The sequence below is a fragment of the Mobula birostris genome, chromosome 6 (assembly GCF_030028105.1).
Source record: "Mobula birostris isolate sMobBir1 chromosome 6, sMobBir1.hap1, whole genome shotgun sequence".
NCBI classification, from domain to species: Eukaryota; Metazoa; Chordata; class Chondrichthyes; order Myliobatiformes; family Myliobatidae; genus Mobula; species Mobula birostris.
In genome coordinates, this window is record NC_092375.1 from 39,014,041 (window position 1) to 39,033,222 (window position 19,182).

Sequence of the window (19,182 nt, forward strand, 5' to 3'; positions counted from 1 at the left end):
GAACCTAACCCAAACTGTTCACCTTTAAAGAGTTAAACAATACACGTGGACTAAGATGTTAACTGTCGTGTATAGTTTACTTACCCAGATCTCCTCCAACACATCATCTCCTTCCCAAAATGATATAATGGCACGGCTCCAGGATGAGTTTGCCACCTGACCAGGCAATCCCTGGAGGATGGAGATAATACACAATGGAATGGTGAATTAAAATGACCAGCTTAGTGTCCCAACATGTTCTGAAAAGTAATCACCCAATCAATATTGAACTTCAGTACAGAGGAAAGCACAAAACACATAATTATTTCCTGTTTTGCTGATTTGTCAATGTTGGTCTACCATGATGTTGAAGAAACTCAAAAAAAAAGTTTGAAAAGCTGCTGTAAACTGGAACTGAATAGAATAATGGTTATTATTCTATAGATTTACTATACGCCCACAAGAAACTTAATCTCGGGGTTGTAATGGATATATATATATTTATTTTGATGATAAAATATACTTTGAACTTTAATAATTATTGAATTATGTACTTTGTGTGAAACAGATACAACAAATGATAGCTTCAGATCTGCTGAGTATTCCATAAAACATTTTTATCCAATCTTTCTTTTCTTTTTTAATCTTTTTATTAGTTTTCAAGTTCATAAACATAATAACAATAATGATACAAAGAGATTAGAATTACATTATTGGTAATAAACATATACAAGAGAAACTACAAATAGGACAAGTGTAATAGACTTCCAAACTCTTAATATAATTAATCATAAAGAGAAAAGAAATGAAAAGAGAAGTCTATCACAAAGAAAAACCTCAAAAAAACAAAAAAAAATCATAAAAAGAGCTAAATTACTAAACCAAAAAAAAACCAAACAGAACAAAACAGGGCTGAACCAATATATTAGATCCAATACATTCACTAATGTTGTCAACTCCACTCCTCTATTCATATGTTCTAAGTTAATAAAAAGGATTCGGAAAAGGTCAAACTACATCATACGAAAATGTTGTATAAATGGCTTCCAAGTCTCTTCAAATTTAACTGAAGGATCAAAAATGATACTTCTGATTTTTTCTAAATTTAAACATGATATAGTTTGGGAAACCCATTGAAATGTAGTAGGGGGATTGGTCTCTTTCCAATTCAATAAAATGGATCTTCTGGCCATTAATGTAACAAATACGATCATCCAACAAGCTGAAGAGGATAAAGAGCTATGTTCCGTCATTGGCAAACCAAAAATTGCCGTAATAGGATGGGGTTGTAAATTAAAATGCAAAACTGTTGAAATAATATCAAAAATACTTTTCCAAAATTTTTCCAAGAGAGGGCAGGACCAGAACATATGAGTCAAAGAAACCACCTCAGAGTGACATCTGTCACAAATAGGATTTATATGGGAGTAAAAATGAACTAGTTTATCCTTAGACACGTGGGCCCTATGCACTTAAATTGTATCAGCGTATGTTGAACACATGTAGAGGAAGAGCTAACTAATTGAAAAATTTTCTCCCATTTCTCTATTGGTAAGTGAAGTTGAAGTTCCCTTTCCCATTCATTTTTAAGTTTATCAGATATACCTGGCTGTGTTTTCATAATTATATCATAAATAGTTGCTATTATTTTTATCCAATCTTTAGAAATTCTGAACCAGTAAATGTATCCTTCCTACTGAACTTATGAATGGGTCTGTCTCCATATTTTGTGCCTTCCAGTATTTCTTTTCTCTGAATTCAAGCAACAAAGTACCTAAGTGCCTGTGATGAACCCTAAATTAAGGAGTTTGATGTCATTTGCCTTACTCTTTATTATATGTTTTCTATGTATCGGGAGAATTGAAGCCCAGAGAAATAAAAATTGAGCCAATGTTGCCAAAAATGATGGAATCAGCTGAGCAGCTGCTAGTGGAAGACCTCTATAATCGGGTGAAAGTGAAGATTGATGACAGAAGCAAATACAACACCCCCTGTATCATGGACATCCAGCATGCTCTCATGCAGAAAATGGAGGCGCCCCTGGAGATAATAAATGAGGTGTGGCCCAATGTCTTCATTGCTGAAAAGTAAGTTGGAAACATGTAACATTGGAATGAATCAATGATACCTACATTATCATGGGCTATTGCTGCACCTATTGAGCTGCCAATTTAGTAAGCATATCATCCTTTCAATATTTGCATCGATCACTATATTGTAGAAGATTCCTTCTTCCTCAGCCCTTTTCCACCCATCACCCCCCCAGTTCTTACTTCATCATACCTCCGTCACCAACGTACCTTCACCCTCACCTGGTTTCACCTATCACCTGCCAGTTTGTAGTCCTGCCTCTTTTTTATTCTAGCTTCTCCCCCTTTCCTTTCCAGTCCTTATGATGGATTTCGGCTCGAAACATTGACTGTTGATTCCTCTCCATAGATGCTGCCCGACCTGCTGCGTTTCTCCAGTACTAGCTGCGTTTTACTATGCTGTATATTTTAAAGATGGTTTATCTTATGTCTGTGATAAGTTTTAGGAAGCCCTGAAATAGAAAATGTGAAATTAGGTTGAGATCTTGCTGTTGTCTTCCTTTATATTGACAACACAGGTGTAACTACAGCAGCTGGAAAGTCAAAAATCTGCGCTTGATTCCAAGGTTAATTTAGATGTAAGCTCTGTGATGGAGGTGCAAGGAGACTTGGAGTGTCTTGAAATTTATTAAGTATTCCAAAAATAGTTCTGATGAAGGGTCTCAGCCCAAAATGTCAACTCTTTATTCCTTTCCATGGCTGCTGCCTGACCTACTGAGATTCTCCAGCATAGAAAAAGAATTTCAGGATATATATTGTATATATTTCTCTGACATTAAATGTACCTATTGAAACCTATGGGTTATGCTTGTGTTGCTCTGGATTCTAGCAACTGCAGAATCTCTTGTATTTAAAAGAGATTCCAAAACATTTGTTGCAATGTCATTAAGGTATCAGAGCAGAAATCACCAAAGCCATTTAAAGGACACCGATTACCTTTTATCTTTGGTTTTGAACTTTTTCCTTCCTCTTATTGTTATATTATTTGGAAATGTTTGTTTGGGAACTTGACTTTGTGATCCTGAGATATACCTAGACCACTGAGCCCACACTATATGATGTGCTTTGGGATTCTGCCAGAACAACATGTACAAAATGCTGGAGGGATCAACAGCCTTTACCTTTTCCACCCATCACTCCCCAAGTTAATTTGAGAGGAGAGTGGACTTTGGGAGAAAGAGAAAGAGGAGGGGCACCAGGGAGAGAGAGCCAGAGTGGAGAATTGAAGAAAAGGGAAGGGGGAGGTGGAAGCATTCAAAAATGGCTCCTAACTGAAGCACAAGTTTCATTTAAAAGAGCAGTTGAAATCTCTGTATCAATGGAAACAGCAGATAGAGATGCAATTGAGGTTGCAGTCAGGAATGAAAGTGAGCATGAACAAATTGCAGCATCCAAACAGAAACCAGCCTGGCCAAACAAATTGTGTTACCATTGTGGAAGAGGCTCACATATACCAGACCAATGCAAATTTAAGGGCGAATCTTGCAGAAAATACACATACAAAGAGCACGTCAGGCAGACAAAAATAAATGGTATAGGGAAGACTTGAAGATAAAAAGTCAAGTTGCAGTTTCAAAAAGAACACTAATCTGAATGCTATTGACAAAAGATCTGATAAAGGTGAGAGTGACACAGTACTGGGTAGCATTGAAATTTATATGGTGAAAATTAACAAGCAATCTGGCTTACACCAGAGGCGAATAGAAGTTAATTCAAATGGAATTGGACACTGGCTCATCTGTTTCAATCATTCCACAAAATGGGTTTGAGCACCAACTTTCTCCTTGCATATCGCAATGCAGCACACTTTACAATCAACCATTCACCAGCTATACTGTTCCTGGATTATCCCTTGGGTTCACGCTTGGATCTCCTCAAACCCAGTCTGAGAGGGAGTATGCAGGACAAACAGCTGAGACAAATTGAGGGCTACTCAAACAAGGATGTTCCTTGTCAAGATGGCGTCAGTGAACAATGATTCCTTGGGTGACATCTTTCAGATAGCAAATCTTTCCAATTATTTCACTCTTTCTATGCCTTCTGCTTGTTCTTTTTGTGTTATTGGTGTTACGAAAACTGCTGGGGCCCGTGACGTGCAGTTTGAATCTTGATCGAAAGATCCAGTGCTGTGCTGTGTCTGGAGAGCTGCCTCGTAGAGATGGGGAACGGGGGCGGGGGGGGGGGGGGTGTTGCCGAAAAGGTCCAAGAACACAAGATGACTAATGGAAAAGATCAGAGATGAAGTGTGAGGTTATGAACGACTCCACCTTGAAGTGGCAAGGATGATTGAAGCATCGAGGTGAATGTGGAAGGGGTCAGCAATGAGTGATCTAATAATTTTTTGTGTGTTGGGGCAGGTTGGGGGTTTGGTGCTTCTGTCGCTATTCTTTTCTGTGCGTGAGGAGGCCAGGGATTGTTATGTATAGAGGATTGTTGATTGTTTTTGTGGCTGCTTTTTGCTGTGGCAAGGGGGGAATTTTGGGGTCTGCGAGTTTAGTTTCTCTTCTTTTTTGTATCCGTTTAGGGGTGGAGTTGATGTCTTTCCTTCCACTAACACACATAGTCTTTCTATATTTAATGGCTACCTGGAGAAGACAAATATCAGAGTTGAATTATACATGCATATTTTGACAATAACATGAACCTTTGAGGTTCAATAGTTTCAATGTTTCACTCCTGAGCATGCAGTCCTGGCAGGGGCTACAGAGGTGATCAAAAGTGGGTATTCCGAAAGATTAAAGACAAAACTGGGTCAGTCACCTTCGTACACAACGGCGATTGCGTCTGATGTTACCTGGAGATGACACATCAATCAACTGAAGCCAGAGTCAATTGCTAGAGAAGAAAGGTGGCTAGTCCTGTCAGAACCACTTCCTGCAGGAGGTCCCAGAACCCAAGATTATTTCACAGCCACATGTCTCACATGCCAAGAAGAGTGGATGTGCCCTCCCTGCCCACCAAATCAGGAAAGATGTTATCCCATGAGGGTAAGAAATCTTCCACAGCGATTAAATCTTTAGGGAAGAATGGGACAATTTAAAATTCACTACTCTGTGGATGTAGCTGTAGTAGTTGCATTATTTAGTGTACTGCATACCTCATACAGGAGGAGTGTTGTATATTTAGTACATCAGATATTTGAGTGATATTGTAATTATATTGTTTGATTAAATATTCTTTGTTTCATAATACATTACGGGTTATATGTAAAAGTACGTACATGGCATACGTTATTACATCGCCATGTTGTATGTGAGTGCCTCACTGAAAGTAAGATTGAAGTACTCACGTTTATCGCCGTGCCCTCCATGTTTTTCTTTTGATTAGTTTTGTGTTTTGGAGTTGCAAAACTTCATAATGTGTGCATTTGGTTCTATTTTTTACGGTGATGACCAGGGTTTACTTATGGTGAAGCAAGTGGTGAATTGGAGGATTTCATCCAAGCTTCTCTCTCTCTCTCTCTCTCTCTCTCTCTCTCTCTCTCCCCCCAACCCCCACCCTGCTGCATTGTAGTTCCTTTGACAGAAACACACGGGGGAACACCTGCACACCTTCAGCCGTATGTTCCAAGCAGAAATTAGGGATACCCAAGCACTAGAATGCTCCACCACAAGGTTTAGTCCATAGCCATTCTCTCTCTTCCTCGTATTCTCTCCCTTCCTTTCTTTTGCTCTCTCTCTTCCTTTCTCTCTCTCTCTCTCTCTCTCACTCTCATTTTCACAGAAAATGAGGTGGCACAAGTTGCGGGCTGGTCTGGGGAGGTGTATGGAAATTTCCACAGAAGGATCAGCACTTGCAAATCAAGTCAGTGCTTGGCACCATCAGAGGATGGATTACAAAGAGGGGTATACTGAGATGCCAAAACAGGTTTCAGGTAGGTAGCTGGCCTACAGGTCAGAGGCAGTCAGCAAAATAGCAGCAGTTTCTCCTTATTATGGACACAGATGATTTGTGATTGTCTTCATAGAAACATAGAAAACCTACAATACAATACAGGCCCTTTGGCCCACAATGCTGTGCTGAATATGTACTTACTTTAGAAATTACCTGGGGTTACTCATAGCCCTCTATTTTTCTAAGCTCCATGTATCTATCCAGGAGTCTCTTAAAAGACTCCTCCACCACCATCACTGACAGCCCATTCCATGTGCTCACCACTCTGTGTAAAAAAAACAAAACACTTACCCCTGACATCTCCTCTGTACCTACTTCCAAGCACCTTAAAACTGTGCCCTCTCGTCTTAGCTATTTCAGCCCTGGGAAAAACCTCTGACTATCCACACGATCAAAGCCTCTCATTATCTATACACTTCTATCAGGTCACCCCTCATCTCCATCGCTCCAACCCGCGCAGCAGCTTTGAGTGTCCTATGGACTCGGACCCCAAGATCCCTCTGAAGCACCACACTGCCTCGAGTCTTACCAATAATGCTATATTTGGCCATCATATTTGACCTACCAAAATGAACCACCTCACACTAATCTGGGTTGAACTCTATCTGCCACTTCTCAGCCCAGTTTTAAATCCTATCGATGTCCCACTATAACCTCTGACAGCCCTCCACACTATCCACAACACCCCCAACCTTTGTGTCATCAGAAAATTTACCAACCCATCCCTCCACTTCCTCATCCAGGTCATTTTTAAAAATCATGAAGAGAAGGTGTCCCAGAACAGATCCCTGAGGCACACCACTGGTCACCAACCTCAATACAGAATATGACCCGTCCCCAACCGTTCTTTGCCTTCTGTGCACAAGCCAATTCTGGATCCACAAAGCAAGGTCCCCTTGGATCCTATGCCTCCTTACTTTCTCAATAAGCCTTGCATGGGGTACCTTATCAAATACCTTGCTGAAATCCATATACACTACATCTACTGCTCCACCTTCATCAATGTGTTTAGTCAAATCTTCAAAAAATTCGATCAGGCTCGTAAGGCACGACCTGACCTTGACAAAGCCATGCTGACTATTTCCAATCACACTATGCCTCTCCAAATGTTCATAAATCCTGCCTCTCAGGATCTTCTCCATCAACTTACCAACTACTGAAGTAAGACTCACTGATCTATAATTTCCTGGGCTATCTCTACTCCCTTTCTTGAATAGGGGAACAAAATCTGCAGCCTTCCAATCCCCCAGAACTTCTCCCGTCCCCATTGATGATGCAAAGATCATTGCCAGAGGCTTAGCAATATCCTCCTTCACCTCCCACAGTAGCCTGGGGTACATCTCATCCGGTCCCGGTGACTTATCCAACTTGATGCTTTCCAAAAGCTCCAGCACATCCTCTTTCTTAATGTCTATATGTTCAAGCTTTTCAGTTCCCTGTAAGTCATCCCTACAATCACCAAGGTCCTTTTCCGCAGTGAATATTGAAACAAAGTATTCATTAAGTACCTCCACTACCTCCTCCAGTTCCATACACACTTTAACACTGTCACACTTGATTGGTTCTATTCTCTCATGTCTTATCCTCTTGCTCTTCACATACTTGTGGAATGCCTTGGGGTTTTTCTTAATCCTGCTTGGCAAGGCCTTCTCATGTCCCCTTCTGGATCTCCTAATTTCATTCTTAAGCTCCTTCCTGCTAGCCTTATAATTTTCGAGATCTCTATTATTACCTAGTTTTTTGAACCTTTCATAAGCTTTTCTTTTCTTCTTGACTAGATTTACAACAGCCTTTGTACACCACGGTTCCTGTACCTTACCATCCTTTCCCTGTCTTATTGGAATGTACCTATGCAGAGCTCCATGCAAATATCCCCTGAACATTTGCCACATTTCTGCCGTATATTCCCCTGAGAACATTTGTTCCCAATTTATGTTTCCAAGTTCTTGCCTGATAGCTTTACATTCCCCCTTACTCTAATTAAATGCTTTCTTAACTTATCTGTTCCTATCCCTCTCTAATGCTATGGTAAAGGATATAGAATTGTGATCACTATCTCCAAAATGCTCTCCCACTGAGAGACCTGACACCTGCATTTCCCAATACCAGGTCAAGTACAGCCTCTCCTCTTGTAGGCTTACCTACATATTGCATCAGGAAACCTCCTGAACACACCTAACAAACTCCACCCCATCTAATCCCCTCTCTCTAGGGAGATGCCAATTAATATTGGAGAATTTAAAATCTCCCATCTTGACAACCCTGTTATTATTACAACGTTCCAGAATCTGTCTCCCTATCTGCTTCTTGATGTTCCTGTTACTATTGGGTGGTCTATAAAAAACACCTAGTAGAGTTATTGACCCCTTCCTGTTTCTAACTTCCACCCACAGAGATTCAGTAGACAATCCCTCCATGACTTCCTCCTTTTCTGCAGCCGTGACACTATCTCTGATCAGCAGTGCCACGCCCCCACCTCTTTTGCCTCCCTCCCTGTCCTTTCTGAAACATCTAAAGCCTGGGACTTTAAGTAACCATTCCTGACCCTGAGCCTTCCAAGTCTATGTAATGGCCCCAACATCATAGCTCCAAGTACTGATCCACACTCTAAGCTCATCTGCTGCCTACTGGTTATATATGTTACTGGTACCTCGACGCATGAACCACAAATGTTCTTTAGTATAATCATAAACATGAGAAAGTCTGCAGATGCTGGAAATCCAAAGCAGCACACACCACAATGCTGGAGGAACTCAGCAGGTCAGGTGGCTTCTTTGGAAATGAATAGATAGTTGACATTGCAGGCAGATGCCCTTCTTCAGGACTAAGAAGGAAGGAGGAAGATGCCGGAATAAAAAGGTGGGGGCGGAGGGGAAAGCACCTAGCTGGAAGGTTATAGGCAAAGCCGTGTGTCTGGAGAAGAAGGAATCTGACAGCAAAGGAGAGTGGACCATAGGAGAAAGGGAAGAGGGGGAGGACCTGGGGAAGGTACTAGGCAGGTGAGAAGAAGTAAAAGGTCAGAGTGTGGAATAGAGGAGGGGGGGTGGTGGAATTTGTTTACTGGAAAAAGAAATCTATATTCATGCACAAGAGGAGACCATGGACTGACACATCAGAATGGGGATGGGAATTGGAATTAAAATGTTTGGCTACCAGGAAGTCCTGCGTTTGGCAGATGGTATGGAGGTGTTTGATGAAATGGTCCCCCAATGTACGATGGGTCTCACCAAGGTAGAAGGCATCACATCGGGAGCACCAGACACAATAGACAACCCCAGCAGATTTGCAGGTGAAGTGTTGCCTCCCCTGGAAGGACTGTCTGGGGCCCTAAACTGGGGCGAGGGAAGGCATCTGCAGGGATAAGTGCGGGAAGGATGAATGGACAAGGGAATCGTGGAGCGAGAGATCCCTGCAGAAAGCGGAGGGGGTAAGGGAGGTAGAGATATGTTTAGTGGTAGGATCCCTTCAGAGATGGTGGAAGTTGCAGAGGATGATGTGTTGGATGCAGAGGCTGATGGGGTGGTAGGTAAGGACAAGAGGAACTCTATCACTATCAAGGGGGAAGATGGGGTGAGCACGGATGTATGGGAAATGGAGGAGATGCGGGTGAGGGCAGCATCGACAGTAGGGGGAGGGAAACCCTGCTCTTCAAAGAGGGAGGACATCTCTGATGTTCTGGAATGGAAAGCCGTGTCCTAGGAACAGATGTGTTGGAGGTGAAGAAACTGAGAAAAAGGAATAGAATTCTTATAGGGGATAGGGTAGGAAGTGGTGTAGTTGAGATAATAATGGGAATCAGTAGATTCATAAAAGATGTTGGTTGACAGTGTGTCTCCAGAAATGGAGACAGAGAGATCGAGAAAGGGGAGGGAGGTGTCAGAGGTGAACCAGGTAAATTTAAGGGCGGGTGAAAGTTAGAGACAAAGTTGATGAAATTGATGAATTCAGCATGGATGCATGAAGCAGCACCAATGCAGTTGTCACTGTAGTGGAGGGAAGAGTTGGGGAGTATAACGGGGAAGGCTTCAAACATGGACTGTTCTACATTGCCAGCGAAGAGGCAAGCATAGTTGGGGCCCATGTGAGTGCCCATGGCTACCTCTTGAGCTTGGAGAAAGTGGGAGGAGCTGAAGGAAAAACTCTTGCAGGTGAAGACCAGTTCTGCCAGACGGAGGAGGGTGGTGGTGGAGTATATTCTTCTTCGTCCCTAAGGTCGCTGTCTGAACATCATGGACTACCTTCTGCTTGTTTGATCACTATAATATGTGGCACAAAGTTTCATTACAAAAACAGTTTACTTTCTTGCTTTTGCCTCCATCAATATAGTTGACATAATTCTTTCATTAAAATGAGCAGCCACTTTTACATCTGAAGAATTGTGCTTCTTCATATTTTCAAAAAGTTGCTTTTTGCTAAAATCTCCACTTCCATCAAGTTCCAAATGCACCCACATTCCAGAGTATCTCACTTATCTTGTTAAATCTTTGCACAAGAAAATCTACCCTGAATTGTGCAGGTTACAAAGTGTGCCAATCATGAACAATAATAAGCTGATGGGAGCTTGCTATATCTGAGCACCTGGCATAATGATTGCCTTGGTAGTAGGGAACTACACTATCTATTGTTTTGTTTGGCCTCTGCTCTCAAAAACCGGAACCAATTTTGATTTTGTTTATCCAGGAGTGCAGCTGTGAATAAGGGCCGACTGAAACGACTGGGGATCACACACATCCTCAACGCTGCCCATGGAACGGGCGTCTACACCTCAAAAGCTTTTTACACGGGAATGGAAATTGAGTACCTTGGAATTGAAGCTGATGATTTCCCTGACTTTGACTTATCTAAGTACTTCCGTAAAGCTGCCGAATTTATGGATGAAGCTCTCTTAACGTGCCGCGGTAAGCAGTAATTCACACACAAATAGAGAATAAGAGGATGAATAGGCTACCTGGCCTTTGGTTGGATGATCTTTCTCAGGTTCTCACTTCTCTTCAGGCCCTGAATTCCCTGATCTTTCATTAATCTATCTCCCTCCACTTTAGATACTTCTAATGTACTCGTGTGAGAATTACAGAGGTTTACCATTCTCTGCGAGAAGAAATTTCTACACCCATCAATTTTCAATATGCAGATCTTTATCTTGAAATCATGTTACCTCATTGGAGATTCTCTAATTAGTGTAAACATCTCAATATCTACCCTTGTCATGTACACTCAATATCTCACATGTTTCAATAATATTTTCCAAACTTCAAGAAATACAGACCCAACCTGCTTAGCCCCTTTGATAGGACCATCTTCTTATTCCAGGAGCTAGCCTGGTGAATCTCTTTTGGACTGTCTCCAGTGCAACATCATCCTTTCTTAAGAAAGGAGATCAAGATTGTATGCAGTAATGCTCTGATGTGGCCTTGCCAACTTCCTGTAAACTACCCTATTTCTAAAGTCAAACCCCTTTGTAATAAAGGCCAACTTGCCATATGTCTCCTTAACTACCTGCTTTACTTGACTGCTAGCTTTTTGTGATTGGAGCACTAAAACTTCTACAGGCACTGCAGACAATAACACAACACATTTGTTCTCCTTTTCCATAGGTAAAGTTTTGGTTTGCAGTGTAATGGGAACCAGTCGATCAGCAGCATTTGTGGCCGCCTACCTTATGATCTTTCACCATTTGACAGTCATGGAGGCATTAATGACTCTGAGGAAGAAACGTCCAATCTACCCAAATGAAGGGTTCATAAAGCAGCTTAGGGAACTAAATGAGAATCTTTTGGATGAGCGTAGCCAGTGTGATCTTGAAGATGACGATGAGACCCTCAGCCAATGTTCAGTGATTGAAGCAAAAGCCCATCCTATATCTGTGGCTGAGGAGGAAACCCAGAGCATCGTGGGGGTTCAGGCACATTCTATCATGGTGGAGGAGGAAGAAGACACATCAAGTTTAATTGCTGGCAGTTTAATGAGTTCTGTTGCAAAGACTAACGTTACTTCCAAAGACCCATTAATCGACGAGGAGGAAGAGGAAAGGATCTATAAAGAATGGAGAGCAAAAGAAGGTTTGTCACCAATAGAATCTACATACAAACCAAGAAAGAAGAGTCCTGAGCTCCCCGATGACCCCGAGAAAGGGAACGATCTTGATAGGTTAATCAGAGAATGGCAAAGTAAAAATGAAAAGTTTGAAATGGATCTTAGTTGCCAGTTCCTGAGCAACAATGAAGGCGATGCAGAATGCCTAGGTGCAAGAAGAAGACAACTTGCCAGTGACCGAGACGGCACAGCGAGTGTTAGCAGTATTGACAGTGAGCTTCTTCAACAACGTTTGGAAGATTGTTTAAATAACCGACACAGAGCTCGGCACGACTCCTTATCCACTGAAGCCAGCACATGGGACATATGGGATGAGCGATTGCTTGAGATTAGCAAGAGAGCCGCAAGAGGTGATGATAGTAGCAGCATGGCTTCTTTTAGGCTTGGTGAAAAGGGGAGAGAGCTAGATGACGAAAGTTCCATGTGCTCAGAAACAAGCTCTATGTATAACTTCTGTAGGAAGAACAAAGACAAGCTGACACCACTGGAAAGGTGGCAAATCAAACGGATACAATTTGGATGGAACAAAAAGGATTTGAAAGCAGACAATGAGAATAAAGTTGAAGCAAGTGAGGAGGAGGAGGAGGGAAGGGAGAAAAAATCTCTTGCTGATGTCAACCTGACAGCCTATCAGACCTGGAAGCTGAAACATCAGAAAAAAATAGGAAATCAAAATAAAAATGAGGTGATTGATTTAACAAAAGATGAAGATACTGCATCTAAGAGAACTCAACAAAGACGTGCTGAGCTCTTAGAACGCACGAAACGTACACTGGAAGAGAGCAGGTCCTTATCCGAGTGTGAGACAGGGAGTTCCTTGAGTGGAAGTGTCCCATTCTCTCTCTTCTTTTCCAAAATGCCTGACCAAGGTACAAGTGAACAAGGCGGCTCAGTGTTAAGTATGCAGAGTGGTGCATCATCAACGTCCAGAGCCAGAACTGCCTCAACTACAACAGTTCCCATGCCACCTTTGCAAGTAAACCCTGATTCTAGTGTATCACTCTCAAGCATTCAGGATTGGATTGCTTCTGTGGTGAGTGAACAAATTGCAATAAAGCAATCTGAGATTAAGAACGCTGCAACACCATTGGGCAATAACGGCCACCTCCGGGCCACTGGAAGATACAACGAAGATGACAAAATGTCGCATTTCAGCATGCAAAGTACTGGTTCCCTACAGCAGCCGAGAGCAGCTCAGAGTGCGGATACACAGTCTGTCCTGTCCTACAGCAGTCTGTCTAGCCTGAAGTCTGAAAGCTTGCATTCAAAAGAGATTGCAAAGACAAGCAAGCCACTGTACAGCTTGTTTGCAGATGAAATTGATCTTGAAAAATTAGACTGCAGAAACAAAGAGATTAAGAGTGAGATGAAAGATAAAATGGATGCATACCAAAAAGAAAAAATCAATGTGAACAATAAACGCAGCACATTATTTAGAAAGAAAAAGAAGGATGAAAACGATGATGAGGATTTGGTTGAGACAAATTCAAGATTTTCTCCCTCTTTGGGGACAGATAAGTTTGACGTACAATCTAATATGTCAGGAAATCTCTCATGTGCAGGCTCGAGTATTCCAGATCCAACTCACAGTATCCATAAATGGCTTAGTGATGTCAAGGATGTACCTGTTAGCAACAAAAAATATGACTCAATTACGAAGAGTGAAACAAAACCTTTTCAGGCTTCCTACCTCCGTGATCCAAGTTATGGGTCAATGCAAAATGCTGCTGAAGTATCAGATTTGTACGTAACAAGAGATGATTTAAAGTCTCCATTGAGAGACTCAGGAGAGTATCCATCCAGACAATTTGCCTCTTCCTATAAATCAAAGGAATTTGATAATAACTCTAAGATGAGATATTCTAATCCTTCATCTGATTTGGAATACTCGTATTTCCCCAGATCACTGGCTGATGAGGCAGGTAGTTCCAGAGATTCCTATTCTGGAAGATCCTTCAAGGAGATGCAACCTCCATGTCCAAGTGACAAGTGGCAGCAGTCTGAACAACGACCAACTCACCCTGTCCCCAGGAGATCTCGAATGCACAGCCCGGAGACAGAGCACAACGATAATACAGTGGAAGTGAATGCCAAGAGAAAATTTAAGCAGAGTTTTGCATCCGTAGAAGAACAGGGCTTCGGAAAAGTTAATGACAGTGATCTTGAGAATCCTGCAGTAAAGAAAGGTTTGAAGACTGCATCAATAAACAGCAGTGATGAAGAAGATGACAAGATTATAGCTGCTTGGAGGAGTCGTCAGCAAAGTAGAATCAAAGATAAAAAAAAGTATCAAAATGAATAAATGCAAAGAATCATTAGTAGAATAAAAATAATAAATGAGAAAATAATCCCAGTGGCCGTGCATTCATTGTGCACTATAGAAATTAGGTTCAGAAATTCAAATCTCCAATGCTCACACCCCAATGGACCAAATGGCCCATTGATAACCTAGAACAACACAAATTTCCATGATTTCTACTCTATATTGTACTGCCACAGAGTACCTAAGGCAGTACCTCTTGTTTTGCTGAATGGTTTTAATATTAAGTTTATGCTTAGAAAGAGATATAGTTAGTTTAATTCTTCCTGATTGGTGGGAATGGGGGTAGTGAATTCCATTTCCTCCTGTATTTTCATCCACCTGCAATTTTAAAGTATGTGTGTGAGTGTTGAGGACATATTAGGAAACATTGAGGCTGCAAGGGGTAATTTTAAAAGCAAGTGTTCCTCTATGAATGCTGGTAGAGCAGGAATACAATATAGATCTGCCTATGGCCCAACTCAAAATGCCTGCTCAGTACTGCAAGAATTACTGACTGTTGGTAACTTGGCATCTGGAAATAAAACTAACCGTAGCATTTGTCCTTCAGAAAATCAGAAGTGAGTTGTCATTTCATATCCTTACAGTAACAATCTGTGTTTTAGTTATGTCTAAGGTTGCAGTATACTTTATTGTGTCGAGATATGAACACAGTAGAAACTAGTTGAGCATAGCTTCATGCAATATTACCGTGCTATAGTATCCCTTATTTCATACCACAGTGATTTTAGTTACTTCATGAACAAGAGGTTGGCAATGTTCTTTTCTTGTTTGTGGATGGATAAGAATTATTCATCATTTTTGTTATAACAAAACAATGATACAAGATTTAGTGACGTGCTTTTGTGAATGATTGAAACAATATATGGTTTACAATTTCTTTCAAAAATCCCTTTGATATGCTTCATATAACATTCTTTGCAATGTAATTACAGTTGCACTGTGAGTTCGGCAGTCATATATGGCAAGCAGTTTGTGCTAACTAATGTTAATTGAAGAAGGAATGTTAATTGGGTAATATTGAGAGGCTTTTATCCTTGGCTATAACGTCTGCCATTTGGTGTCATGGTTCGAGAACAACTGAATGGTTATTTGAGACTGAAATTACGAGAAATCAGTATTTACTTGGAAGCTTGTGAATGTTTTGAATCTTCTATATATTTTGGATAGAAGGGAATTGGTAGATATGGTGAAGGGACTAGAAATAGGATTAGAGGTGAAAGATCTGCAGGTATTTAATTGTTTGCAGAGCTGGATACAGCGGTCACATAGCCTTTTTTTTTAATGATAGAATTCCTTATTTCCTTTTACTCACTCACATTTATTGTATGTTTATAAGCTGACGGATATAATCGGTCAATGTTTCCCTTGAATATAATTTCCCTTCAGAACAGTAGTATGAGTACATGCATATTGGAATAATGATGAGTTATCATCATGTCTTTTGAGTTTATCCTTTTACCCTTTGCACTGTGAGTTCGGTGTGACACTGGATAGGATGCTCTCATTTGCCACCCACATCCAAAAACTCCGAGGGAAAGTTGGCTCTCGCAATTCTCTCTTGAAAAAATTAGCAGGCACGAAATGGAGAGCTAATGCTCACACACTTAGTTCAACTGCCCTAGCACTCTGCTATGCACCTGCAGAATATTGTGCACCTGTGTGGGGCAGATCAGCCCATGCAAAGAAAATAGACCCGTTGCTTAACGAAGCCTGCTGAATAATGACAGGCACACTGCGCCCCACACACACTAACATCATTTACAGACTTGCAGGCATTGCTCCCCCAGAGATCCGGAGACACACTACAACAAAAATTGAAAAAGGTAAACAGAACTCGGATCTACAGCACCCACTACATCATCATGTGCCAGTTTCCAACCACCTAAAATCGAGGAAAAGCTTTGCTACAGTGGAGGAACTACCGCACGGAACATCCCCCCAAACATACAGGATTGACCTCTGGCAACAAACAGAAGCCAGAACCCCACCAAACAATATGGTGCAACACCCCCTAGAAATGTTACCAGATGGGGCACTGCTTGACAGACGGAAGTGGTGCACTCTCAACAGAGCGAGAGCGGGATTTTGTAGGACGGGAGACAATATGGTGAAGTGGGGTTTAAAGACCAGCGAATCCTGTGAGTGTGGCGAAAGGGTGCAGAACATTGAACATGTTCTGCGCAACTGCCCACTCTCACCTGATTTAGCTGACACTGACCTGCTCAGCATCAACCAAACAACACTAGAGTGGCTGGCTGTCTGGTGTGACAAGCTATGATGATGATGTCTCTTGAGTAAGTGGAACTTTGTGGAAAAAAAGCACAATGTTCTTCAAGAATCTGACTTTCTTAATATTACACTTATTTTGCAACTCTCAGATAATAAATATGCTAAAACACTTCACAAAGCAAAACCAAGTTTTGATTAATATTATATAATGTAGAATCATAGACATAACCTCCCTTCCCTTCAGTTGCTTCAATGCTGTGTCTCCTTCTTATCCGAATACTTCTTGTCTGCAGTGAATCTGTCTTTTCTCCCTTATTTGGCTGTTGTATCAGAGATTTTCTTATTCAGCTGGTATTAATCAAGAAGAGCATACTGTAAAGTAAATGCAACGTTGAATAAAGATATTATGCTGTTTACAGGTACATTAATTAAATAACTGCAAATGGGTTTCTCAAGCAGAAAATTAAAAATCTCCCCAGAGAATTAGAAAAGAAAGGATTGACTGTCAGTTTATGTAGAAACTTCAATAATTTTGCAACAGTTTTAAAGGATTCCTTCTGATGCTAAAACAAATTCTAAAGTTTTAAGGGGTTGCTAGCAAGCAGGGTGGCACCCTGGAAACCAAGGTGTAAGTGTGCTGATGGCGAAGGTGGCTTTTAGTGGGGCGAGGGCACCATCAGCAATGTCAGAGTTTACTGTTTTTCACCAATTGGTCATAAACTGTGAATGTGTCTGCAGTCACATGTAGGCCAACTCAGCTAAAGACAGCTCATTTAAGACCAGGAGCCATAGGAGCAGAATTAGGCTATTCAGCCCATCATTCCATCACGGCTGATCCAAGATCCCGTTCAATCCCATTCTTCTGCCTTCTCGCTTTATCCTTTGATGCCATGACCAATCAGAAAATTATCAATTTTTTGCTTTAAGTATCCCCACGGACTTGGTCTCCACCACAGTCTGTGGCAGAGCATTCCACAGATTCATTTCTCTTTGGGTAAAAGAATTCCTTACCTCTGTTCTAAAGGGTCACCCCTCAATTTTGAGACCATGCTCTCTAGTTCTCGACACCCCCACCATAGGAAACATCCACCTTATCTAGTCCTTTCACCATTTGGTAGGTTTAGATTAGATTAGATTAGATTCAATTTTATTGTCATTGTGCCGAGTACAGATACAAAGCCAATGAAATGCAATTAGCATCTGACTGGAAGTGCAAAAGAATAGTATTATGCACAAAATAACTGCAAATAAAAAGTAAGTGCTACAGCACACGAATATAAAAGTACTGAGACAGTCCAATATGGGTGCCATACTGCTTAGCGCTGTGATGTGACGTTCAGCAGGGTCAGAACCTCAGGGAAGAAGCTCTTCCTGTGCCTGCTGGTGTGGGAGCAGAGGCTCCTGTAGTGCCTACCGGATGGGAGGAGAGTAAAAAGTCCATGGTTAGGGTGAGATGCATCCTTGATAATGCTTTTCACCCTACCCAGGCAGCGTTTATAGTAGATGTTTTCAATGGTGGGCAATCGGGTGCCAGTAATCCGCTGGGCAGTTTTCACCACACACTGGAGTGCTTTACGGTCCAATATGGGACAATTGCCATACCACACTGAGATGCAGTTGGTGAGTATGCTCTCAATGGTACAGCGGTAAAAGTCCGTCAGTATCCTGGGACAGAGGTGAGCTTCCTGATGCTCCGCAGGAAATAAAGGTGCTGTTGCGTCTTTTTGATCAGGATGGAGGAGTTCAGGGACCAGGTGAGATCAACGAAAATGTGGACACCAAGGAATTTGAAGATTGATACACGCTCCACTACAGCTCTGTTGATGCAGATGGGGACATAAGTGTGGCTCCTAGCATGCCTGATGTCCAGAATAATCTCCTTGGTCTTCTGGGTGATAAGGGCCAAGTTGTTATCGGCACACCACACGGCCTGGTGCAGGACCTTGTCTCTGTAGGCTGTCGCATCATCCCCTCTGATCAGGCCAACCACTGTGGTATCATCTGCAAACTTGATTATGGAGTTAGAACTGTGTACGCAGTCATAGGTGAAAAGGGAGTACAGAAGAGGGCTCAGCACACGGCCTTGAGGTACGCCATTGTTCAGGGTGAGAGTGGAGGAGAAGAGGTTGTCTAACTTAACAGATTGGGGTCTGTTATTCAGAAAGTCCAAGGTCCAATTGCAGGGGGATGAGCTGATACCAAGCTGGCAAAGTTTGGCAATCAGCTTGGAGGGGATCACAGTATTGAATGCTGAACTAAAGTCAATGAACAGCATTCTGACATAAGAGTTTGGGCTAAATGAGATCTCCCCGCATTCTTCTAAATTCCAGTGAGTACAGGCCAAAGCTGCCAAATGCTCCTCATGTGTTAACCCCTTCATTCCCAGAATCATCCTCATGAACTCTCTCTAATGACAACACATCCCTTCTGAGATATGGGGCCCAAAACTGTTGACAATACTTCAAGTGCAGCCTGACTAGTGTCTTATAAAGGCTCAGCAACATCTCTTTGTTTTCATATTTGATTCTCTTTGAAATGAATGCCAACATTGCATTTACCTTCTTTACCAGTGAC

At 41.7% G+C, this 19,182-nt stretch overlaps 1 protein-coding gene across 1 annotated transcript in view; it reads left to right on the forward strand.

Annotated features, from left to right (window-relative positions):
- Positions 1-16,992, forward strand: part of dusp27 (dual specificity phosphatase 27) — a 28,762-nt gene extending 11,770 nt beyond the window's left edge. Inside the window, exons 4-6 of the mRNA XM_072260279.1 lie at positions 1,838-2,066; positions 10,644-10,861; positions 11,558-16,992. Of these exons, the coding sequence (XP_072116380.1) occupies positions 1,838-2,066; positions 10,644-10,861; positions 11,558-14,358 (3,248 nt within the window). The 3' untranslated portion in view covers positions 14,359-16,992. The remainder of the gene's footprint in view (positions 1-1,837; positions 2,067-10,643; positions 10,862-11,557) is intronic.
- Positions 16,993-19,182: the final 2,190 nt, after the last annotated feature.